The 26,896-nt window shown below is 38.1% G+C and overlaps 1 protein-coding gene across 1 annotated transcript; it reads left to right on the top strand.

Moving 5' to 3' along the window:
* Positions 1-1,158: 1,158 nt before the first annotated feature.
* LOC123023510 (calreticulin-like) lies at positions 1,159-24,487 on the top strand. Its single transcript, XM_044430336.1, has 10 exons — positions 1,159-1,235; positions 3,989-4,137; positions 6,952-7,053; positions 9,424-9,627; positions 12,933-13,027; positions 14,951-15,160; positions 16,992-17,105; positions 18,876-19,019; positions 23,255-23,347; positions 24,196-24,487. The coding sequence occupies exons 1-10, from the start codon at positions 1,159-1,161 to the stop codon at positions 24,322-24,324; spliced, it is 1,317 nt and encodes a 438-aa protein (XP_044286271.1). The 3' UTR covers positions 24,325-24,487.
* Positions 24,488-26,896: the final 2,409 nt, after the last annotated feature.

Here is a 26,896-nt window from a genome sequence, read left to right as displayed (position 1 = left end):
ATTCAAGTGGTATCCAGCTTGGAAATGATAAAATTTTCACTTTGGACAGAAGCTATTTGACTGAGAGGAATACAGTTTATTTATTTCTGAAAAGAAGGTGAGAATTCTGATATATTGAATTACAATGAGTTAGGCAGCATTTGGAGCACTGTGGTGGGATAGGTACTGGAAAGGATGGAGTTTGGGGTGAAGAAAGATAATGGTGAATAGATTAAACACAAACACTTATTTTTGCATTATGCTGGCTAGGGCTGATGGAATTTGCAGTCTAACAACATCTCTAAATATTTATTTATTTAGACAGCTTATATGCCGCCCCCTTCGCATAAGCCTCTGGGTGGCTTACAATCATTAAAATCCTGCATATAAATACAAAAAATACATAGAATACATAAAAAACATAAAATAGTGGAGACAGCCTGGTCAGTTTAAAATCAATAAATAAACTTTAACAATTAAAATAGCATTTAAATAAAAAGGTCTTGGCCTGGCGCCGAAAAGCAAATAAGGACGGCGCCAGGCGGACCTCTCTGGGGAGCGCATTCCATAGGTTGGGCTCCACCGCAGAGAAAGCCCTCCTCCGAGTACTCACCCTCCTAATATCCTTCATGGAGGGTTCCCAGAGAAGGGCCTCAGCCACCGATCTCAAGGGGCGGGAGAGCATATATGGATGCAGGCGCTCCTTTAGGTAACCAGGTCCTAAGCCGTTCAGGGCTTTGTAGGTGATAACCAGCACCTTGAATTGGGCCCGGACTTCAGTGGGGAGCCAGTGGAGCTGACGGAGGACTGGGGTTATATGAGAACAACGTCCAGCTCCCATCAGCAGCCTGGCAGCTCTATTTTGCACCAATTGAAATATAAATAAAAAGTTATCTGACCATCCCTCACTTTCAGATAACTATTCTTCTGCCTGGTAGAAAAAAACTACATCACGTATGTATCCTGCTATGTTTGTTGAGCCAATTTAATGTATGACATGACATTTCTGTACAACCTGATAGCTGAAATTCTCAGGGCAGTTCATAATGGATAAAACAATGTGCTAAATAAAATATAAAACTTTTTAAAAAGTGTAAAGCTTTATGAAATCAAAGCAAGCTTGGCAGCTGTGTAAATATCTAAAAAGAACTTCAACAAATTTTAAAATGCTAACATACTATGTTGCAACATCCCTGTGGTTCACATGGTAGCCATGAAGTCCTGAATCTCCCAAGATATGAAGGCCTCCACATAAGGTACAGTTCACAAATAAACCTCTTCCCTGCCCCAGCTATCCTATGGAAGTCTCAATAATACAGGTTAAGATTGGCCTTCACATCCACAATCAAGTCAGAGGAAAGAGATTGTATTCAGTGGCCTAAAAGGAGAAAGCCTCAGAAATTAAAGTAGCTAAATTTTACCAGAATTGGGTCACTAATAAAGGAAAATTAAGTCCTCAGTATTAATTGGCTCTAGTTTCCACGATACAGCTTCAGGTCAAAAATTGCATCAAAATAATTCAAAATTATCATCTTTATCATCATCTGAGTGTAGAGAGTAGGTTTCTGGTGGATCTGGAATTGCAAGTCCTCACCGTGGGGTACAGGACGCAGTGAGGGTGGAATGTTTGGATATTCCACAGTCCATTCTTCTTTCTTGAGACCCCTTTTGCAATTGGGGAACCATCCAAAAATAGCAGTTGCTACTATGATTGGTGGGTTCCCTCCATACCATTGGGACTGTGAAAGGCATGGACTTTTTCTTGTTTAGCCAATGATGCAGATAAGTTGCATGTGTAATACAACAATAATGAGGGGCTCAACTCTTGTCCTGATCTCCTATTTTGCATCCAAAATATAGGTGGTATGCCTTTTTTACCACTTCCATCATTCTGCACTTTTGAGATACAAATGTAACCTTGCCACAAATGAAAGCAGAAGTCATCTGCGCTGTTTACACAGTTTTGAGGCATCTTCGCTTCTGAGGGAAAATATCACGCAAATGTTCCTTGGAAATGTTATGCAATGACACTTTCACAAGCCACCAGATGTAACTGTATGCATAAATCTGACCAAGACAAATGTACCTTACAATAAAAGAATAAATTACAGTCAGGTAATAATCTTTAGTCTCAAAGTGAAGATAAATTTATACACTTCCATGTGGTATCATTTTCATTGTTCTTCTGTACTTTGTTGAGAAGTTACAAGGCATCATGATCATCAGACCTCCCTCCCTTGTAGGCAAATATACCCTCCTGTGTGTAAATCTTTATTGTGCAATATCATGAAAATTTTAGCCAATTGGCACCTTTATCACATTTTTTCTAATTCAGGTAATCAAAATCTGTAAGAATTAGCACATTTTATCTTGGAGGTTAATAATTTGTAGACCAGTGTTATGAACCATACTGACAGTCAAAACAACAGCAGCAATTCCTAAGGACTAGCAGGTAAGACAACCTTTTGGCTGAAGAAGTGACCAAAAAAGCAAATAGGCTTAAGATGTCTGATCACTCCCACCCATCCTAGCCAGCATGGTCAATGGTCAAGAATGCTGGAAGATGGAATTCCATAACATCTGGAAGGCACTAGGTAGAAAAAGTCTGTTCTACTTACCTAACATTAGAAACTTTGGTTCTAGGTGTAACTAGTATTACAGGCTGAAATTACCTTCCCATATCATAAATTTCTTGGGCCCATAGTTCAAACCTCAATGAAAAAGCTAGTTGTTTAAAGAAAAGGCTAAAAAGCAGCACTTAACTATTCACAAACAACAGTATAAGGAGACTTCATATAAAACAGAGTGTTCAAACTAATGAAAAACAAAGGGTTTAAATAAAAACATGCCTACTCATGATTATCATTCAGGTCTCCTAACCAAAATGCCCCTTTGTGGAGAATTCCAAGATACTTCTCCAGTCCCTCACAAAAAAGAAAATGTAAACCTTAGACTTTACCCTGGAAATAGCAATATGCTATGTTGGCCTCATCTCCAAGAAAATAGCAATGAGTCAGCAAGAAATATTACCTGGATGAGGCGGTTCTTCATGGTCTTGCTATTCTCAATCACTGGTATACTTTCTTACTCAATAGAGAAGCTAAATGTCAATAACTCAACCCAGGAGCAGATGTTCCTACTTCTATAGTTAGGATAACAGGAAGTTACACTGGGGGTTTTTTGGGGGCGGTGTTGTCCCAGTGGGGGTGGCAAGTATATTCCACCATTTTGGATATAACCCTTTAGTTTTTTTAAGTATTGCTCTGATAGTTCTTGGCCCTCACCATTTTGCACACTTCCCTAAATGTCTGTGCTTTCCTAGAATCTGTTAAAATAAGATGTTCTTTAAAAAAAAACTTACGTGAATTTGATCATAATTTGGGGGACAGAGAAATATATGAAGCTTTCACATTTGCCTATTTTCTGTGCAAAAGAATTATTCAAATTTGTCAAATAGTTTTTTTTTAAAATAGAACACTTGCTTTTTGACAGCTGTCAAAGTGGTCACGAAAAGGGGTTAGGATGCAGCTCTCCCTTGAGAAGGCTACAATTAGAATGACTACAAGTACCTCAAGAAGGGTTGGAGGCATGTGGAAAAGATAAAGGGCACTGAGAACTGTCTGGGCAATACTTGAAAATTCCATGTCACACCTGAAAGAATGAGATATATTTTCATTCAGGAATAACACCCATCACTGCTTGCTCTTTTTGGTGATAGTTCACCAAATGACAGCTACTGCACAAAGCAGCTGTATACAAATTCACTTGGTCAGTGTTCGTGGATGTTGCCTACTACATTTTGACAGTTACCAGGATATTAGCCAGACAAGACTCCACACTGTAGGTGTACACCTGCAAAGGACTGAAGGGAAAATACAATTTTAATTGTGATATTTCTGCCACTCACAAAACTCCAAAAATAGGAAAGGAGTGAGTGACAGTCTCTCCAAAGTGCCACTTGGAGCAACTTTTTTTAAAATATATTGTTTATTGTTTTCTTATTTTGGAGCAACTGTTGCCAGCAGCAGCAGCAGACTCTAAAAAAGGAAAAAAAGGGTTGCGATCAGAGCAAGGAGGAGAGAGAAAATGGAGTCTGCCACATAGGACCCGGGGATACTGGCTGGAGGACCAGGGGAAAGAGTGGGAGAACAACCTATGGTATGAACAACTATCGTGTACTGTGGGTTGTTTCACAGTTTGGGCTGTTAAGTCATATGAACTTACCCTCTGTGTCGAATATCACTTTCCTATGTTAGAATACTCTTTGTTTACATCCTACAGATGTTTAGACAGAGAAAGCTAGCTGGGGAATAGTGGGAGTTGTGAGACTTTTTCTGTCTAAACATACATAGGATTGAGCCTACTGTTGGAATCAGTTTACTTTCTTTATACAATAATTTTAATCTCATTAATCCTTTAAACTTTTTACCTTATGTAAATATTTAAAAGGTGGTAATTACTGTCTTGGTTCCTTCTATATGTTTCTTACATGCCATGTTATATTTTCATATCCCAACCATGTACTCTCTCTCCCAGTTACCTCAACTGTATTTTATCAATGTGATTCTCATATAAATTCCATACAATTCATTCAGTAGTTAATTGTCCAGCATACATAAGTGTTAAAATTAACTTCATCTATATGATCATCTTTATATTATTTAGGAAACACCAAAATTATTATACAGTGTACCACAGTAATTAAAAATTAAAGGACCTTGCCCATAGAAAAATTACAGACCCACAAGGTTAAGGAGGTGGAAGATGTACTATACTCTGAATCAAGGGATAGTTGTAGATTGAGAAATGGTGTGATTATTGGTTATTTAGCCATTTTACATTATTTACATCTAGGTTTTGACACTGTTAATTGTAGCCTTCTCGAATATTTTTATGATTATAGAACAATAACAACTTTCAAAGAAATCAATTCATTTGCCAAGTGTGAATTTATCTGACTTAGGTCATGGCACCTATATCTTCAAAATTAATTTCCTTTGAGACATTCCAGGTAGTTTCGGTGCTAGTTCAATTGCGTGGTCCCCTCTGATTGGTCCCTATAGTGTAATTATTCATACATGCCAGCCAATGGAAGGGATCAATTTGCTTACCATGACTGTTAGTCTGGCAAACATTGTGGCTTTGGAGAAGAGGTAAGAGATTTCAGAGAAGTTGCTGGAATCTTCCTAGTGCCATTTAAAGAAGAAAGAAGTAGCCTGCAACTTTAAGATACTATACTATCTGTAATGAAGCTGATTTGCTTAGGCACCTTTTTAATAGGGCTGGTATTTGGAGACCTAGTTGACGATGCTGATAGCCCTTCCCCTACAGAGGAGAAGCAGGATAATGTTGTAACAAAAGAGTATTTTAGGGAAGAGTTTAATGATGAAGGTAAGTGATATTTTGCCTTTTTTGTATCCTAAAAAGAAAATGTTAAATTCTAAATTTTCTTCAATCTCCTAATTCTAAGAGGTGTATTCCAGTTTGATTTTATGAGTTTTACATTGTAAAAATTAAATGAATTGATAAATAATTGTAAAATGTCTTTCCTATAATATCTTTTCTGTTGGCATGTGTGTGTTTACTACTTACCGCTATAGAAAATCATATACAGCAGAACCATGAGAGAAGGCCAGATTTTAGCAACATTTTTCTGAGGGTAGGCGGACTAATATTCAGAGGAAGTTGTACTTCAATTTTATTGAGTGATGCATGGAAGAAAGGCATAGCCAAGTGGACATGAATTGGTAACTGATGCCATCAGGGCATGGTGTATCTGGAGTTAATATTCTCATCTGTTTAAGTAAGACTAGGTAACCAAAAATAGTAATATGAAGAATTAATATTGTCTCTCCTGTAACCTCTAGTGTGTGTTAACAAAGATATATTCTCTTTATAAAAACAGTGTCCTTTCTGTGAAAAAAGGCATATGTATTCACTTTCCTAATTTAAGACTCGCCCTTATGTTAGTTCTGTATAGCTTATAATTTTAGTTTTAGTTCTGTTGCACACAGAAGGAAAGTCAAATATGTTAATAAAATGACGCTAGGTTTTGGGTTTTAGTTTGATTTGGCTTTGCTTAATTGTTCTTGAAGATTTTTCCTAGAAACAGAGGCCAAAGTATGGGCGAGGACGTACTACCTGTCTGTCATTTATCTCCTACCATGTTTCCTCTCGTCCTTCAGTTTTTTCTTTATACCCCATGGGCAGATCAATAGAGATTGTTACAACTGTTTCTTCCTTTCTCCCGGTCTCTTTATGTCCCATGGGAAAAGCAGTACAAATTGTTGCATCTGTTCCCACCCTTTCTGTTAAAGACTTCTTCCAGGAAACTTACCTTAACTAAATAATCATCTAGAATTACCTTTGCCACACTTTAAGATTACTTCATAAAATGAGAGAATCAGTCAATTTATTACATTTCACAGAAGGTTTAGCCCTATGTTCAATGATTTAAATATGAAATAAACCAGGCAATTCACCAGACATGATTCAACATGTACTGATGCTCCCTTGGGATCTGTGAGCAGTTGTATCAAGTGCCAGATGGAATTACATGTAGGCTTTTGTGATAGCTAAGCATTCCTAAGTAAAATACTTGGGCAGGAGGTTGTTTATAACTGAATGTAATTCAGGCTTCAGTAGGAGTAGTTATAAAGGTTTACTGTCTTTGTGTTAGAGTTCTTGAAAGAACTTTGAATAATTTTGTAAATAAGAAAGGTGTAGGTTCTGTTGTGTGAATGTTCCAATATAATTCTGCGTTTCTGAATGAATCAAATCCCAGCTTGTCATGTTGTTATAGAACACTGACTTTCCAACAATAAGTTTATGCTCATGAGTCCATAATGTAGAATAGCTGTTTATTCTCTTTTAGTGAACTTTCCAACAATAAGTTTATACTCATGAGTCCATAATGTAGAATAGCTGTTTATTTTCTTTTAGTAAACTTTAATGGTACTTCTTCTTTTTCAGATGAATGGCAGAAACGGTGGGTTCAGTCTAGACACAGAACTGATTATGGTAAATTTCGGATAGGATCAGGAAGATTTTATGGAGATAGAGAAAAAGATAAAGGTAAAGGAATGCATTTCTTTTCTGAGGCAATTGTGAAATGTGAGGAATGTTCTTTAAAGACTTACTGTAGGGGTGTGCCCAGAGGCTGATTACCATTTTCAACATTGCCAGAAGTAAGCAGGATGTAACTTCTGCAGATATTCATATATTCTGATATGAATATCTGAAGGAACATCTCCTTCCACATATACCTGCCCAAACTTTGAGATCTTCCACTGAGGTCCTTTTCCAGGAACCCTCTTTGAAAATGGCTAGAAGGCTACATTAGAGGCTACCCAGTGAAAGGCCTTTTCTGTTATAGTGCCCTAGCTAAGTAACCTGAATCCCAGAGAGGTGTGCCAGGCATCAATGCTTGATTCATTTTAGCACCAGACCAAAACCTTTTTATTTACCCAGTATTTTAATGGCTGAATGGATTGTACTGAAAATGTTTTATATATATATCAAAGATTATGTTTCCTTTAAAGTACTGTTATGATTTTTGTCTTTTGTAAGCCATCTAGAGATCTGCTTTGGATATTAGATGGGATGAAAATATTTTAAATAAAGTACTGCTGAATGCTTCAGTCTGGCTTAGTTTATTTAAGTTATTGTTTCAAATATCAAGCCTGTACCTAGGTCACAAGTAAGCAGGTCTCCTGCCTACAAAAGGCAGAGCTCAGTGGAATCAATTGATGAACAGTTCTAGTGATCATGAAGTGGTTTTCCAGCCTCATATGACCATGAACTGGTTTTCTTGGGCCATCTTGCCAAAAAGAACAGGAGTCATTATAACTGAGAGTGGGTTCCCATGACATGACAGCCCATAAAAACTCAGCGAGTCAGAAGAGGCCTCCTGAGCCATCTAGTCTGACCCCCGGCTCCAGCCAGCTCCGCTTATTGTGACCTCTGGATCCAGCTTACTTTCTGCAGGGAAGCTTGTTTCAGGGCAACAAGTCACTACAACAACCATGGCTTATGGTAGGAGTTGTCCCCACAATGGGTTGTAGAGTCATTCAGAGCTAGATGACTGACTCCTCCATAGATACAGGGAAGTAATCTTATCAAGTCATCATCTTATCAAGAATATAGCAAAACTCTTACTGAGGCCATCTGGGTCACCGCTTATGACTGAAGCCCAAGTGGCACGGTGGAGCAACTGGTACTGGCTTGATGGGCCCCACCACAATTGCAATCCCTTTTTTACTCACTGTAGCTGTTTTCCCTTTTTATCATCAGAGATCACATTTATCTCCAGGTTAACATTGAGTGACAGGGCTCTCACTGATTTATTATCTCTTTTAAACATTTTAAGTGCAGGAAGTATAGACAATTTTAAATTATTATTTTAAGGCAAACTTGCACAGGTACAGAGCTATGCACTCATAGAGGTCTGAAACAGGAAGCTTCACCTGAGCAGTGTGCGAAGAGGAGCTATCTGCTGTCAAAGTGCGGCAGCACCAAACATGGCCATTGACTCAGCGAGGCCTCAAATACATTTATTTTTTACTTCATGTTCTCTTGGCAGCTTAAGCAGACAGTGTCAAGGGAAAGCAATGCCACAAATGATCTTTGCTCAGAAAAGGAGGTGGCTAGTGCATCACCCTCTTTATCATGAGATCCTCCAATTGTTTGGTTTGGTTGGCGCTGACTATCCTCTGTGTCTTTGCTCTTTTGCACCCTTTCCCAAGCTTCCCAGTGCTTAAGCAGTTGGAAAAGTGTGAGCCACCCCTTTTATGGAAGCACAGAGGCTAGACAACTATCAAAATTCAGATTACATGTTGAAAAGATTTTGACAGGACTAATCTAGTTTAGATACATAAGTGTACAAATATGTATATATCCCTGTCAAAGAAAATATGTATGCATACATACAAGTTCCTGGGTAGTACTGTAAAGAATGCATTTTAAAAGGGCGGTGGCTCACAGTTTTCCACCTTCCTAAGCACCTACAATTTTGAAAAAGACAAATATAAGGACATTGAAAAGACTCACTGAGAATCCAATGATCAGTCTCCTGGGTTCAGATGTTGCAACAGCCCATGATGGTTTGAACAACCCCTAGAGCAAAACAAGCTTTGTCAAGATGGCTTGTTGTTCCAAAACAAGCTATCCTGCAGGAAATGGTCTCAGTTCAGACAGCATGGCAGCCCACTATAGCTCTTTAACCATGTTGACTTGCAATGTCTATGTGCAATTGCAAGAAAGTTATATACATTGCTTATATACTAATTGGTATTAATATAAACAAATCCAAGTAAATGTTTTTGGGTTTTTTTGAGTGTGGGTATTTGTGGACATCACAATGGCATCCCTTCATAGGCACCACCGGGGACACCTGATTCAAACGGGGGCTTTCTTTAAATACTTCACCACAGTTTCTCTTTATAGGTCTGCAGACAACAGAAGATACTAAATATTATGCTGTGTCAGCAAGGTTTCGGCCCTTCAACAATGAAGGCCAGACCTTAGTGGTGCAGTACACAGTAAAATACGACCAACACGTTGATTGTGGTGGTGCCTACATTAAACTTTTTCCTGAAGACATTAATCAAGAGACTATGAATGAAGATTCAAAGTACTATATTATGTTTGGTAAGTTCTCTTCAGTGTCTGGTAGACAGATAATATCAATTTCATGTTACAAGCTATGTCAATGCCTCCTGGAATACGGCAAGCAAGATATGAAGCCAGCAGTCCTCATCTGTTGGATGTCCACTGTATTTGATGATGATAAACCAGCAGCCATTCCAGCAGGTTGTTTGGAGCCAGAGCAGGGCCATTTCACATGCCCTGTTAAAGGCTTCCTTTAGGAAGGCTTCTCCTCCATGCACAGTTATGAGCAGCAGCCATTCCAGGCTGAACTGAGAGAGATGAAGGATTAAAAGAATTGAGAATTCTTAAGCCTGCTAAAATAATAATTCTTCCCTTTTTCCATTTCTTGTCATTTTTAGATTATAAGCCTACAGAGAGGGAACTTTTTAATTTTCCCAGCATTTTAAAAGTTACTATTGTTTGTTTGTTTATTAAAAGCTTTTCTATCCCATCCCCTACAGAAGGTCTCCAGATGACTTACAATAAAGAAGTAGAATAAAACAAACCCCAAATCATTTAATGTTGTTTTTATATATTATTGTGATGCTATGTCTTATTTATCTATTTTATCACCATCCTGAACCACTATAAAGGGTGGGACACAAATTTTAAATAAAGAAACTGCCTTTTCAAATTAAATATATGTAAGTTGCTATGGATGCCTTTTTGCCTGAGCAGCAGAATAAAAATATTTCAAATAAATACACATGGAGATTTGAAGTAGTAATCACGGTTAATAATTATCAATAGATTGCAAGGTTAGGTATAAAACTTTTAATTTCACTGAAAATATTATTTGCACACTGAATACAATAAATTAGCTAAGCACTCTTTTTTTAATTCTGAACTTAATGTCAATCAGTGGATGACCCCAGGTGGTTGTATTATATGCGATCAAATTAAAAATAGCTCTTTCCTTTTTGCACTATTCATAGATTTTTTTAAAAAACCAAACCAGTATTGCAACTCCCTCTTAGCCATCTTTTAATTCCTAAACTAAAAGCCCCTTAAATTACTATGAAAAAATGCTTCAAACCCCTAACTAGTTTGGTTACTTTTTCTGCATCGTTTCTAGTGCTATGAATTCTTAAGATGGGATGACTAGAACTATATAATCTAAGTAATTGTTAGCAATGAACGGTTTAATATTCCAAATGTGGACACTATGAATTCTTACTCAAAGGTGATAAAACCAACACACAACTAATAAAATAATATTTTACTCTTCTAAAACAGCATTATATAAATCCCAACAAGCTATTTTAATATTAATCAAGCTTAGTATCTTGTGGAGGTGAGCTTCTTGCTCATGTGCAAGATTTGTTCAGGATCTTTTTCAGGTACAGATTTGACTTGGTCCCTGATTTGGAATTTCAGAAATTGGCCTAATTCTTCTGAAATTGATTCAGATGCCATCTGTTTCGACTCAAGTACCAAAGATGAGTCAGAATTTGGAAATCTGAGGTTTTATGACTCCCCGTTAACTTTTTAAAAATGTTTTAAAATGGATGGAACTTTTTTGTCTGTTCATCAGAAATGGAGACAATTTGCAGGCATACCAAGAAGGGACTATGCCTGCCAAATTTCAGAAAAAAATAGCTACAGTTGTTTTTCTGCTATTCACTTTATTTATTTTACTTTTGCAAAGTGAACTGCAAATAACATTTTCATTTCTTGGCAGAGTTGAATGAAATTTGCAGGGATTGGTGTCTCTTCTGAGTGAATCAATTCTGCCTTTATATTTGGATTGTATCCCCTACATTTCTTATTAACTAGTCTTCTTAAAAATAACAGAGCATAGAGGTGGTCCTAAGCAAGAAAATGACAGACAGTTCAGAAGGACAGGTGCAGGGGGTTACATGAAAGAAGAGTCCTAAAATTTAGGTGGCTTGATTTAGGGGGCAGTTGCCCCTTCCCTCTCCATCATTTTTGGGGCACAATTTGTATGAAATGACGTACATCATTCAGATGTCTCCAGATAAGAAATTTGTAGAATTTCAGAAGGACATGTGCAAAGGCTAAGGAGTTATGGTGATTACAAGCCAGTTTAAGACTTTTTCACAGTGAATTTTGCTTTTCCCTGAAGGCCCAGCGAGTGGAAAAACCATGGTAAAATATGCTTTCTAATTAGGAGATTAGCATGTTAGTCGTTCAACCACATTCCTTCCTCATCCCCCGTATCAGAGCTCTGAGAAACAAAACCAAAATGCATTAATTGTGGAGACACACAGTTGCCTTACCGAGAGTTCATGTAGGGTCCAGTACTGAGTATGGTCACTTCAGAGGAAAGCCTGTGAAATATCAGAAATGGTCCAAAGGCCATTGGACAAGGTCCACAATCTTGTGTCTTGGCTAAATCTGATGCACATCCTTGGTATTCAGTATTGTTTTTATCTGATCAACATTATTGTTTCATGAGTGCAATAGTACCAACCCACTTGTATTCCACTGGATGCACAGTTAATGTCAGTGACTAGGGATGCATTTTCCAGTCTCTGCTGGTGTGCTGACTAAATTGTCTCTTGATGAAAGTGCTCACCACGACACTCATTCATGTCCTAGTGACCTCCAGAGTAGATTAATGTAAGGCACTCTAATGTTCTAAGTTTCAACTAGCTCTAAATGAAATCTGGATACCTTAAGGACCACCTTTTCACTCTACATGTTCTAGCCAATATCTGAGATTCTGCTTCAGATTCTTCTGCTGTCAGTGATAGGAACTCTACCAAAGAGGTACCCACGTGGAACACCCCTTCAAGTGGGATTAATCATGCTTCCACACCGGAGTAAACACAAATGCTGAATGTTTTTAGTTTGATGTGTGTTCAGTGCTGTTCATTTATGTGGTTTTATGTATATGCTGTTGTTAGTTTATTTTATATGGCACAGATAATATTTATGACCCACTCGATGGAAAAAGCAGTATGGTGCTATCAATTGTGCCCTATGTAATTTGGAAACCCTAAACCCAAAAGTGCACAATCCTGTGCAGGAGAGGAGGTGCAAAGGAGGCAATCTTTGCCTCCCCATCTTCCTGCCCTGCAGATTTTGCTAGATGGGCTTTTTAGTACCCCTTTTTCTTCCTCTGAGTTTGCTTTTCTGACCTCAGAACAGCTAGCCTGGTTCTGGCTGTGGACACAGGGGTTGAGGGTCAGATCTGGCTCCCCCTTCCAAGGTCAGCATTGTCTGTGACCTTGGGAAGGAGGAGTCTGAGCAATCCTGTCCTGGGACACATACCTTATAGTTTAGGTACAAATATGGCCAAAATCATTTGGATCTTTAAAGTGTTGTTTTTTTCCCCCTAGGTCCCGATATATGCGGAAAATACAAAAAAATAGTGCAAGTTATCTTCAACTATAAAGATGAGTACTACATGACTAAAAAAAACATCACATGTGAGGTATAATCAGGATGTTTTTTGGTATCAGAAATATCAATGTCTAATTTTTTTCATTGCTGGCTTTTTTCCCCTACTAATGGTGTTTTTTGCTTCGTTCTGTTTTCTTGTAATTCGTTCTCAACACAAAAGTAAAACTCTGTTGAAGAAAATCTGAGTGAAGCAGTGTCTTCAAAATTCTAGCTCAGTGTTTATTGCTTACAGATTATTTAAAATGCTAGAAACTGACTGCAAGTAATATAGAATGCTTACTCTCAGTAATCCTCATTTTAAGTGCTATTAACCTGTACAAGAAGTAATTTGGAGAACAAGAAATCTGTACTGCATGATTCGCTTAAGCTATAGTCCTGTATATCAGGGGCATTGCTAGGGCCCATGGAGGAAGTCTATGTCTGTGAGCTTTAGAACTATTCACAAATCTAGGATTTCTAGGGGCATCCCAGCTGAGAAGGGTTAGCCCTTCTGTTTCTCATGCTGTACCCCCCATCCCACTACTGCATAGCTAAAAATCTTCCATTGATGCCAATGGAAGATGGGGTTAAAGTGAGTTTCCTTCAAGAGGAAAAGAGACTGCAAAGAGAAGGGAGAAAGGACAGTGAGAGTTTGAATGTTAATGGTATTTGAAGAGGAATTGCTGATTTAAGATGATCTTGGACAGGGTCCAATCTAAAGAATTGTGTGGATGACAAATTAACTGGCTGATTTTGCCTTCTGGAATATTTAAATAAAAGCTAGTGATTATTTCTAAATTTTCCTATATAGAGATAAAATTAGCATATGTAAATTTTGTGCAGATTTGTATCCTGTGGGCCTGGACCCTGAATCTTTTATGGCTTTAGCAATGACCCTGTTCCACACCTTGCCATAGGAGAATACCCATTTAGCTTAGTGATTAGATTCTCAACTAAAAATGCTCTAGATTCCAGCTTATAATAATATGTTTTCTGTTAATAGTGTTGAACATCAGACCTGCAGGCCAACATCTATTCCGCAGGTTCCCCAGAAGGTGACACCCTTTTCCCCCATCTCTAAATTATTTGGTCCCTTTTTGCAGTTTTTTCCCCATTCTAAAATGTTGAAATGCCTCTCTAAGGGCTAAAGAAGCCGTAAGAGCACAATCCTAAGATACGCTGTTAACTTTTGAATGTTGGCCCTGCTCCTTTTGCTTTCAGTCCCACCCAGCACTGGAATGCAGTCCTCAAGAATGTCACGAAAACTTGAATTCAGCCCTCTTCCTTAAATAAAACTAGTAGATATGGTAAAAATGCACGTGAAAATGAAATGGGTGTGACATAAATGAGACCAGTTAAGCAAGAATACTTTTGTTATGTGCTGTCAAGTCATTTCTGACTTGCAGAGTCACTATAAATGAATGCCCTCCAAAATATCCTGTTTTTGATAGCCCTGCTCAGCTCTTGTAAACCAAAAATATTTTAGGAATGGAAAAACCTTTTCAAGGTAGCAAGGAGCAGATTAAGTTATGCAGGATCCTAAAAATTAGAAGTAACAATATCTTTGCATGAAATAAGAAAATATTGGTGTAAGAAAGATGGAGTGGACAGCAGACTCAAAAAGAAACTGCTAGTAGAAATGTGAGAAACCCAGTGCCTGCATGAATGTTAAGCAGAGTGATAAGTACTGTGCCCATTCTCGGGGGCACTGATGTGCGGGTTGCCACTTTTGTGACCTATTAACACATACCATCCATAGAGCAAGAGATGCAGCTGTTCCTTTCCAGTAAGAAGCATATCATTGACCTTTTGGGTCTCCATACTATTCACCCACTGATGGAGTACAAGCAGAACATCAGTAGTCCTGTTTTTCATTTAGTTTATATGAAATTTAACAGGCAAGGGTGATGGTCATTTTGGAAACTAGAAAGTAATTTTTGTTGCTATGTAATAATTTTTGTTCTTCTTTTTTGAGACCGACGATTTTACCCATCTCTACACTCTAATAGTACGCCCAGATTTAACATATGAAGTGAAGATTGATAATTACGTGACTGAGGCTGGCCACCTAGAAGATGACTGGGATTTCCTGCTTCCAAGGAAGATACTAGATCCTGATATGCCAAAACCTGATGACTGGGATGAAAGGGAAATTATTGAAGATCCTGAAGACAAGAAGCCAGATGTAAAATCTTACTTTGACTATTATGGCTTTGCATTCTGTATGTCAAAACTGGCTGCCCTACTAGTTGTATTGTCCTTTGGTGGTCTCTTGTTGCCTGCATTGATGACAAACATGAGTTACAGCTACATAGCTGTTGCAGCTAATTCTAGAACTATCTAGTATGCAAAGTTCCCTTTTTACTTTAATTGTTTACATTATTAAATAGTGCTTATTCAGATATAATGACTATCATAGCTCCTGTTTTACAGTTGAAAAAAAAGAGGCTGCTTACTGTCATTCTGTAGGCCACCACTTAGTTGTAATTAAGATCCAAAATACTAAATCAGTACTGGATCTCAGTGGATTCCATGCCTTGTAGTTTAAAACTGAATAATAGAAGGATGCTTGAATAAAAATCATTTTCCTGAGTACACACAACACAATAAGCCACAATAATTTGCTTATAAGTTTCCCTTGCAGTGTTTTGAGATTTCTGTATCCCTCCCTTTGAGGCCCATAGGGCACAGTGTTCCTGAAACCCAGTTTTAGAACCATAGGCATTTGATGAGGAAACACAGCATCTTAACTTTTTGGTAGGATGTGGGCGGACTGTAAAATATGATAAAATATGCAATGATTATAGAAGTATGGTAGCACAAAGGGTTGGATCCAAGATCTGCATTGTGGATGGAATCCACAGAATTCCATCCACTCATGGAAGGTGTTTATCCATAACATTTGAGGATTTCCCCCTCACCTCAGCCAACATTCAGCAAAGTCCCTCAACTCCCTGTGTAGCATTTTCAGGAGACTGATGGGGCTGCTATTAAAGGAAGCGAGGTAGACAGGTGTATATATCTAAATCTGGATCTATTTTATTTGCTATTACTGCAGTGTCAAATATTAGAGCCTGAAGATCCAAGGATCTGGAACTTTACCAGATCTTTGTCCCAAGAATGCCATTGTAACCAGAAGCAGACATTCATCTGTTTGGGGCATTTTAAACTGTTAATACAAACAGACCTCGCATCTGATAGCAGTTGCAGTGGTTTTGATGAATGCCATGAAACCAAAAATAATGCAAACCAATCATTAATTTCTTGAATAGTTGAAATTTTACAAGGGAAATCAAAATAACTGAATTCTAAAGCTACTAATCAACCGACAGTGCTATTAAATGGACAAGTATTTTAAAGGTAGGATTGAGATTTAATCTCTTCCTGATAAAATCAATCTAAGGGTACAATCCTATGCATGCTTATATAGAAGAAAGTGCTACAACTCCAGCTGGGGCATGCTGGGAATTGTAGCACTTTTTCCTGTATAAACACACACAGAATTATTGTTCTACTCTAACCGGACGTAGTGTTGTTATGTTATGTTGCTCCCTAGAGCTTGCATTTATAATTGTTCTAGTTTATTCTCCATGTATTTGTTAGCAACTGATCAGGCCTTGATGGCATACACTGATTAGTTGTTTCTGGGGAAAGGGTTTATCTGATTTGTGCCACCTGTTCTTCTGTTTGGAAGAAACATCCCTTGGGATTAAATTTCTGTTGCTGCTGGGGATTGCAAGCTCAAAGACTAGTCTTTAATTGCTTCTTCACCTCAACCAAGAGCTTAATTCTCATACATCCAAGTCATCTGTTTATCAACCTCAATGATAAAATATTGATCTTGTATTCATTATTTGCTTATATTTATGTTAGGTTTCCATAAAGATTAAGTTTTGAATCACACAGAGGTGGATTGCATGTGAGTTTAAACTGCCTGGATAGACACACAACCCAACTTATATTAAGGCCGGAAGAAGTATGCTCTTAATTGGGTATCTTGACCATTACTGTTTTAGGATTGGGACCAGCCAGAAAGAATTCCTGATCCAAATGTGACAAAGCCAGAAGACTGGGATGAAGATATGGATGGGGAGTGGGCACCACCTTTGATTTCAAACCCTGCGTATAAAGTAAGACTGGTATCAGTTTACATATGAATAACTACAGCTTGGTAGACATTCAATCTTGATACATTAAAACACTGCTTCTCATCTTGAGCCACTCTAGCTTGTATTCCCCTTTATCCTTCTCTTTATTCTTTCCTGCCCATCTTCAAATAGTAGCTAGTGGCCGCCCTTTGAGAATTTCCACACATTCTCTGATAAAACCAATGTCTATGGTTTCCTTCAATTATTATGATTTGTCACCTATCATCCTAATTTACTGTGTTAGCTTCTTGCCACATTTTTATTGCTTTCAAACTTTTAGTTTTCAAGCATTTCACTTCTCAGATTTCCAAACATGTCTCTATCAATCTAGGATATTTAGGACGTACTAATAGGGTATATACTAATATTTTTCATTTTTCTAGTACATTTGACTTTTTCCAGACCTTTCTTCCTTCATTCTATTCATGCATCAGCTGTCAGCTCCTTTTTTCTCTTGTTCTTATTCTGATTGTTCACATTCCTGTTACTTCCATTATCATCATAGAATGAAAAGCATTTAGCATGATTTACAACACATATAAAATATTTGAGATCATGTAAGTGGAAGTCAACAGTTGAGGGTTGTTTTTATTGCACCATAACATTTCTCAGGAAGGTCCTACACTCAGAATGGTAATGTGAGTCGTTACATCTTCAAATGATCATCATAGCCAATGGTAACCCTTGTCCTTGGAGGATTCTGATCCTACTTCATCAAAAGAGGCTTCTGAGTTAGGGGAAGGAACTTGGTTAAAGAAAGCATGAAAAGGCTTTTCCTTGGAAGGACCTAGTTTTCCAGGAAGGCTGCAGGAAATCTGTCTCCTGCATCCAGAGGAGGTTGTATTGTCATTCTTGAAGTCTGAGTATGTCTTCCATGAAGACACTAGCATCTCACAGCAACTGCACATCATGGCAACCTGACAGTGCTAAAAAAATCCAAGTCCCTTTAAGAGAGAAGTATGGAGGTGGGGCCAACCAGCCTGAAGTAATTCAACCTCCTGCTTAATTAATTGTCACAATCAGCAACATACAGACTGATTAGCTGGTGCCAACTGTGACTTAAGTCCTCATGTATTGCAGTATGTCCAAGGTAATATATTGAATATTCAACTATGGCAGGTAGTTGCCATGGCTTAGTATGACACAGAAACTCAGACTGGTCTGTTGTGGTTAACAAGCCACCCGAGTACCCGACTGAAGCCCATGGGTTCTGGGTAACTCGTTATCTGCAGAACAAGCTAACCAGCCCAGGTTTGCACATTACAGTATGCTATGTTGTGATCCATAGCGTGAATATTCACAGTGGAGGCTGGTACACATCACAACCCACCATCACATGCATAAACTATCTCACTGACTAGCTTGTCTGGATTTCAGCCCCAGTATCATTTTGAGCTCCCCATGGTGCTTTTCAGTTCCCCTTTCTGCTTCCCTGGGAAGCCTGACCTCCCCAGATTTTGAGGAAAACCTGATGTATAGCGGACATCCTATAACCCAAGCCTCATTAGCACCCAGTGACACTAAGTCTTCAACATTTATTTTTTCATTTCATTTGTATACCACCCAATAACCAAAACACACTCTGGGGGATACAGCACGACAGAGGCAGAACAGAACAATGAAATCAGTACATTCGAAGTATTGGTTTTTAAATTTTCCTAGAGTTTTATTCAAGGGTTATGTTGACCACTAGATATTGTGATTGAATTTTTTAAAATTAGTATTCAATATTGTCTCAAATACTTTTTTTAGGGTGTTTGGAAACCTCGTATAATTAAAAACCCCAACTATAATGGCAAATGGTTCCAGCCAGAAGTTGACAATCCAGACTATGTACCAGATCCTCATCTTTACAAATATTTTAACATTAGTGTCATTGGCCTAGAAATTTTACAGGTATGTATATTATACCATTTGAAAACTACATTCTTTAATTAGAAAGATTGGGAGAATCTAAGTGGTGCAACCAACACCAGCATGATGTTATTGCTTGCTAACACAAAGAAAAAGTTGTGATTTGCACTAGTGCAGTGCCACCATTGGATATTACTTATAAATTACAACAATGCCTGGTTGTATTCCATACCACAAAGCTGGAAAAGTTGGCCCACTTCCTAATTGGACTCATTCCCTCATCTAAAAGAATAAAAATATGAAGCAGTACATTCATTTTAGAAAGATGATCTAGTATATTTTCCCTCTTCTGTAACTAAGTATACAATATAATGGGCAGCCTTTAAAACTTCTGCTTAGCCAGGATTTCTGGTGTAGGATTATTGTAGAGTAAATAATTTGGGAATAGGGGCTTCTGAGATAATGAGAACAAAGAATTGATGGCGTGCAAAAATTGCTATGTATTTGCTTTGATTAAGAAGGCAGTACTAATTGCAGATAAAGTAGGGTGATGCTTAATAGGTGGATATAGTTTATTTAACATTTATATTACTCTGATACATTATCAGAGAAATATATTTGGATACATTGTAAATTCCTTTTTCACTACAATATAGGCAAAATCATCTCTGTTTTAGTACTGTGTCCTTTTGAAACACTACAAGACCAATCTGTATGGAGACCACTTCTATTTGCCTTACCTGTTTTTCCTGTTCTTCACAATAATTTGAAGCTGGAATAGATCATTCTTGCAGTTTCTGTACCACTGCAAGTTGGGAAGCCGATAGCCACTATTGAGTTGTCAACTCTCAGTATGTACTTCTCTGTTACCTAGAACATCTAGATAACAGAATACTAGGCATCCTACAGCATCCAGAATTTTAGATAATTGTGATGCAGAGGTTTTTATTTTATTTACAAATGCAAAAATGACTGCACAGTATAGAAACTATGTTTAACAGAATAGCATTTAAAAGTCTGGTATCTTATCAGTATGCTTGATAGTATAGTCTTCTACATGTATACTCAGAAGGAATCCCATTTAATTCAATGGAACATATTCTCAGGTTAACTATGTACTGGACTGTAACCTCAATTTCCCATTTAGAAGATGTTATGGGGAAGAAGAATGCAGGTCAATAACTTTATAAAAACTGGTCTTTGTTTATAATGCATCACTGTGACACATTCAGAACAACATACATCTGTTATTTTTTATTGTGAAGTGTAAGTCAGTTGGGCCATATAAGCTTCCCTTAAATTTATATATTAAGGCTATAATCCTATACCACTTTATCTGGGAATAAAATCTCATTGCCAGAGGCAATTCCCAGACAGTGTATATAAGCATTAAACAGAGGCATAAAAACTATAAAATCAGCAAATAAAAATAAGTTAGAATTTAAGTTAATTTAGATTGTTCTTCGACATTTCAAAATTCTTTTAAATAGAATTGTATAGAATTACACTATAAGGCTTCTGATATGAAACGTGTGAGTATCTCTGCAACCTGACAGTGCATTTTCCTTAAAGAGTCTAGGCATCATACCTACAGGGAAATCCTAATAAATGCATAAGCTTTCCTAATACAGGAAAATATTAGCATTTTAAATGTACATTCTAACCATCAGATAATGAAATATAAATATCCCATTCTTCAGCATACAAGAAGTAGTCAACTAAGAAAACAAGTTCATATGTCTGAAAACTTTATAATATGTGCATTTTGATTCAATCATAACATTAGAATTTCTGGTTGCAGAAATTAGAAAATACTTTAAGTATGAGTGATCTTCTAGTACAGTGATTCCTCAAATGGGTGGTCCTGTCCCTTTGGGGGAGGTGGAAAGATCCAAGGAGGCAATGAGGAAAAAGGGGAAAGGGGGGGGGGGGGGGGTCAGCAATTACTGGTAGTTCTCAGGTAAGTATGGGTAGAGTAACCCATGCTTATGAATGCAAGGACTACAATAAACCCTATATGAATCGCTAGAGATTGTCAAGGCTATCTCTAAAGAACTATGCAATGTATCTCAAGGGAATTATGCAACACGTCATCAGTAGCAGCCTAGTTACCTAGAAATATTTATTTATTTATTTATTAAAGCATTTTTATGCCATCCCATTCGCTGAAGCCTCGGGGCAGCTTACAACATTAAGTTAAAAAAAATATAACATTAAAAAAATACAAACAATAAGTTAAAAATGCAAAAATACCAATATAAAATAAGCCGCCCTGGCCAAATAAAATCCAATAATATTAACAATTAAAATGCCGCTTAAATAAAAAGGTCTTCGCCTGGTGCCAAAAAACAAATAACAACGGCGCCAGGCGGGCCTCTCTGGGGAGCGCATTCCATAACTTAGGCACCACCGCAGAGAAAGCCCTCCTCCGAGTACCCACCCTCCTAATTTCTTTCATGGAGGGTTCCCGGAGAAGGGCCTCTCCCGCAGATCTCAAGGGGCGGTCGGGCATATATGGATGTAAGCGCTCCTTCAGGTAACCAGGACCCAAGCCGTTTAGGGGTTTATAGGTCAACACCAACACCTTGAATTGGGCCCGGACTTCAGTGGGAAGCCAGTGAAGCTGACGGAGAACTGGAGTCATGTGAACATAACACCCAGTCCCCGTCAGCAGCCTGGCAGCTCTATTTTGAACCAATTGAAGTATCCGGACCGTCTTCAAGGGTAGCCCCACGTAGAGCGCATTACAGAAGTCAAGGCGGGAAGTCACCAGCACATGTATTCATGGCTTTTCATGGAGTATTTTTTTTTCATAGAGTATTTTCATTTTCATAGAGTATTTCATGGCTTTTCATTCTACAGTGTCAGCTTGAGCATACCCAAGCCAATGTGTGTCAGGACACATGTAGGGCATTAGGTCTCCTTTGGTCCTTTTTTTGCATTTGCCCTTGTAACCAGGCTGTCAGCTGCTACAAGGTCATTTTTGATAAGAAGAAAATGGCTATACAAACAACCCTTGAGGCCTACTTCAAGAAAGCGACTCTAGTGGTAACGCCCACACCCCAGCAGCATAATCAAACCCTGACTTTCTAGAACCAGGTTCATCTCCATCATCCTCATCAGTTAATGTTACCTCAAAAACGTTCTCAACTGTTTTAAGAACTGTTTCTTCTATTAGGTTTGTTTTACAATATTGTATTTCTACATACATGCACAGATGCTCTTCAGTATCTACATTATTGTATTATGATTATTACAACACTGCATTGTGTTTAAGATGTGAATATTGAGATGTGAATATTAAGTGAATATTGAAGTGTTTCTTAAGCATAGAAAGGTAAAATATTTGCTAATATGTTATAAATATTGTAATATTTAAGTGAAATTGTTGTTGTTTCTTGTGAGCCACCGAGAGAGCCCTTGGGCTATGGGGCAGCATACAAATGCAATAAATAAAATAAAATAAAATCATATGCTAAGACAAACATTTAGCTTGAGCATGTGATCTGACATACATACACTCTGCCAGCTGCTATCCACAACAGTGCCCCCCCCCCCCGATGCCCTGGTGAGAGCAGGGATAAGGTGGGGGGTGGGGGAGAGGGGCCGAGCAAGTTGTGACATAGCTGCATGCCTCTTCCCTACGGGCCTCTTAAGCCAGGAAGCACCCAAAGCCCTCCACACCTGCTTCACTGGCATCACCACTGTTGTTGCCAAGGAGACTGCCTCACTTTCTTGCAGCCCCAGAAGCCACTGTTCACCATGGTGCCTCCCCCATGCCCTGGTGAGAGTGGGTACAAGGGGCGGGGGAGAGAAGTCGGGCAAGCAAGGAGTATTAATTCAGCTAAGGTATGACAACACTAGCTCCTCTAACACAAAGAAAGAGAGATGGGAGCACTTGTGTTGTCACTCAATATGAAAGGGGGCAGAAGCCTGAAAAAGTTTGGAGACCACTGTTGTAGTGCATTTTCTGCAAATCAGGAAAATGTAATGCTGTGCATATACCATGCAATTCTAATTAACAACTGTTAATGTAGCCTTTGAGAGCAAAACAGAGACCCAATTAAAAGTGCACTTTTGGAAAGAATGTATCAACCACACCAGATGTACATCATTCTGGTTTATTGTATCTTTGTAATGGTGTCCTACATTATGAGTGTTTTTGGGTAAGGGTCAGGGTGGACCATTCTTGTTGGGCAGATTCACTTATACCCTTGCAAATTAGATTGGATTGCATACAATTAAACAGTTGCAGACTTACCTTTTAATTCCAACAGGGAAGGTCTGGTACAATTTTCAATAATTTCCTTATTACAAATGATGAAAAATATGCTGAAGATGCTGGAAATGAAATGTGGGGTGCTACATACGTAAGTAACTGTATAGCTTTTCACAAAATTAAAATCTACTCCTTATTTTTTAATCTAATAGAGATATACTTCCTTGCTTAGATGTCCAGTGGTGCATGTTTCTGAATAAAAATACTAACAAGATTATTATAATCTATTACATTCTGTTTTCCTTGTTCTAGTTAAAAGTGATTCTTTGCTCTTATACAAGATTTCTCGGGTTGCATGTAAGAAGTATGATTTAAGGTCTCATCTTGTAGCTGTAGCTGAAATGAAGACTTCTTTTCCTTCAGCCTGTAATCAGATAGGAAACCTCATAGGCGACTTTGCTCAAAGGCAAAGTTGGGCTCTTAGCCTTTGAGTTTCATATCATTGGACTTAGTGCCCAATTATCCTGTTCTAAGTCTGAATATAAATCTGGCTTTGAACTCATAGGCCTAAAAGTGACACAGGCTAGGCCCAACACAACCTTCAACAACCCCTCGTTGGCGGTTGCAACTTTGTGATGGTGGCATTTTCCAGTGCTCCTTGAGGTAAGTTACCCTGCAATGGACTATCATGTTGTGCAAATCAGATTACTGTCTTCCTTAATGAAAGCTACACAGAAAGTTTGCATAGTTTTACTTATGAACAGTTCACATAAATTGTATGCCATGGATATATGACAATTCTGTAATTTTCATACAGTTCTCAGTATGAAGCAAACAATTGTCAGATGAGTATTATATTTTAGTTTTTAATTAAATAATTCACTCAAATTTACTCTGTTAAAGACTAACATACGCTTCTCATGCACTGGGAGTTTGGTTGTCAAGCAGTGTTGTGTGTTTGAGTCTATTAATCATATATAAATTTGTTCTGATAAACAGGAAAGAGAATGGAACAGAAGAGAGAGACGAGATGTAGTGTATAATAAAATTAATGAAAAGGAAGAACCAAAGGGAAAGGAAGACAAGAAAGAAAAGAAAAGAAAAGTCAGCGTAAAAGATGAGCTGTAATCAGCCAAAATCTATTGCATAATTACTGTCACTCAGTATGTTTATGCGCTATCCTTTACTTTGGGATGGATTTTTTTCAATGTCTAAATACTGTACTTATTTTCTAAATATATGTTACTGAAACTCTGAAATACAGTGACAATAAAACCTCCTGAAAATTTTTTTTAATGCTCATAGGTGGGTAGCAATGGAAGAGGTAAAGCTTAGATGTTGTACACTTCCTGTTGTACCTGTCTACTCAGAAACGTCCATTTGATAAGTGGATACGGGATTGCAGCCCTATTTTTCTAGGAGGGACACCAGTACCTGCTGCAAACCCAGATACCACATAAATGGTAACGACTTGTGCAACCCAAGGATGTAGAAAATAACATAGAAGCACCTGCTCAATTCAGTACTCGTACTCAGTACTACTGAAACTGTGTGTGGATTAAAACAACGTTCACCATGATATTTCTAAAGGGTAAATTGTGGGTGGATGTTCTGGGGGACATCTGGGGGACATTTCAGCTTCTGGGATAGTTTGTTAACCATTACAATGGACAGGTTTTTTTTAAACATTCTTTTCACTCCCCCCCCACCTGTCCTACTCCTCAAGACAGGTGGTAGCTTTTAAAAGTAGAGGAAGAAGCCCCCACCCATACCTGCACTTCTCACATGCTTCTCAGTAAGAATAATGAGGGTGGCAGATAGGAAAAAGATTTTCAGTGCTGGCCTCACAGTTTTGAAATACATTTCCAGCTGGGATCCAGTAGGCCTTGTTGTTACAGGCATTTAGAAGTACCTTAATGGTCATTCATGGCCTTTTTCTAAGGGAAAGTTTTTTGGACTTCTGCTGATTGGTTTTAACAACTGGCTGATTTTCATTATATTTTCATTAGTTTTTAGTATCTTTGGGATGGATGCTTTAAATTTGTTTTCACACTGGCTTTGTATATATTGAAGATAATTGTTCAATTTTTTCTGGAGCTCTCATAAGTTTTCATGGCATAAAATCTGCTCCATCCAAACTCCTCTTGTCTTGAAAGGACACTTACTCTGTAATCCAGAATAAAATTCTGAAGAACCATTCATAAAGAATTTACCCCTATTATATGTTCAACATTTTAAAATGTCATTTGTTGCTTGATCAGCCCTTAACTCTAGATCAGAAGGCCATTTGTAGCCTCTTAAATGCTTCAAAATATAACTTCCATCAGCCCTGGGCAGCATAGTGAATGCTAAGGTATCATGGAAATAGGTCGAAACATCTGACGGTTACAAGTAGCTCATTCCTGTTCTAGATACTTCAAAGCTTTTATGCCAGTCACTAGTTTTGGAAAAATGAAATAATAGTAGGAATTCTACTACTTGATATCATGCTCATTGATTATCCAAATTTGTCATTTAGATCTATTGAATATGACCATTTTTGTTTTATGGTTAATAAGTAACAAGCCCCTTGTAGCTTGCCAGGGGTGCTACAGTCATCTTACACCAGCCTTGTCCCCTTGTGGAGCCTGGCAGGTATTTTTGATTACAACTTCCATCCAGTGATAAGGCTAGGTAATTTTAGATCCTGCACTTTATAGTCGGGGGGGGGGGGTCTTTATGCTTAAGTTAAAGCATCATCATGATGACAGAAATAAAATGGAGTTTGCTGCTTCTGCCATTATATGTTTATCAACTGTTGCTCTCGGGGTGGTCATGTGGGGTGGCTGAGCTGTGGAGCCTTAGATTTCAGCCCAAGATCCAGCCTTGTCTTATCAATAAATACCCTGTCAGCCTGCACCAGCATGCTCGATGACATTGTTGATGGAAGCTATAGTCCAAGTCAGTGTCATGGCCTCTCTTTGCAGCTGGTTAGGGAAGCAGGAGGCATAACCATCATGTTGAACACTTAGAATACAATGTCAGAGGAAACAGCCCAGGAAGAACCAGAAAGGGACAGTAAAGACACAAAAGCACACTGTCACAACAGTTTTTGGTTTTATTAGACAACACAGAGAGGTCCAAGTTGTGTTGGATATAGGTCAATGAAAATGATTTCCTAATATATAGCTGCTGTGAAAAAAGCAAATTCCATGTCGGGTATCATTAGGAAAGGAATTGGGAGGAAATTGCCAATATTATAATGCGTCTATAAAAACCTATGATTTGACTATACGGTGTAGAATTCTGCTCACTGAAACTCAAAAAGGATATTGTATAGCTGAAGAAGGTACAGAAGGGAGGGGTGGATAAAAGAAATGGATCACATCCCCTGTGAGGAAAAGTTACAACATTTGGAGTTATTACTAAAAAAGCAAGCAAGCAAAAATAGAGGTTAATAAAACTATGCATGTGTAACTCCACCATGCTGATTAAGAGATCAGATGTGCCAGTGATTACCACAGAGGACACTCTTGGAGGACCCCTTGGATTTTTGAGAAGTTTTCCCAGGACCCACAACTAGAACCTACAATCAGTGAAAGAAAACTTTGATCAAGGTAAGATCAACCAGTGGAAGAAGACAATACCTCTCTCTCTCTCTCTCTCTCTCTCCCATTGGAAATTACCTTGACCTTGATCCCAAGACTTGTTACTCCTCCAC

This window comes from Varanus komodoensis, unplaced genomic scaffold (genome assembly GCF_004798865.1).
Source record: "Varanus komodoensis strain SLA01 unplaced genomic scaffold, ASM479886v1 scaffold20_1, whole genome shotgun sequence".
In the NCBI taxonomy this organism is placed as follows: Eukaryota; Metazoa; Chordata; class Lepidosauria; order Squamata; family Varanidae; genus Varanus; species Varanus komodoensis.
This window is presented reverse-complemented; position numbering and strand designations above follow the sequence as displayed.

What these genes read in the sequence shown, in the direction of transcription:
- LOC123023510 (XM_044430336.1), top strand. Translation starts at nt 1,159, where the DNA reads ATGTTGCAACATCCCTGTGGTTCACATGGTAGCCATGAAGTCCTGAAT. An exon ending in AAAGTACTATATTATGTTTG is followed by an intron (nt 9,628 to 12,932) that starts GTAAGTTCTCTT and finishes TTTTCCCCCTAG; the next exon opens with GTCCCGATATATGCGGAAAA. An exon ending in TTTCAAACCCTGCGTATAAA is followed by an intron (nt 17,106 to 18,875) that starts GTAAGACTGGTA and finishes TACTTTTTTTAG; the next exon opens with GGTGTTTGGAAACCTCGTAT.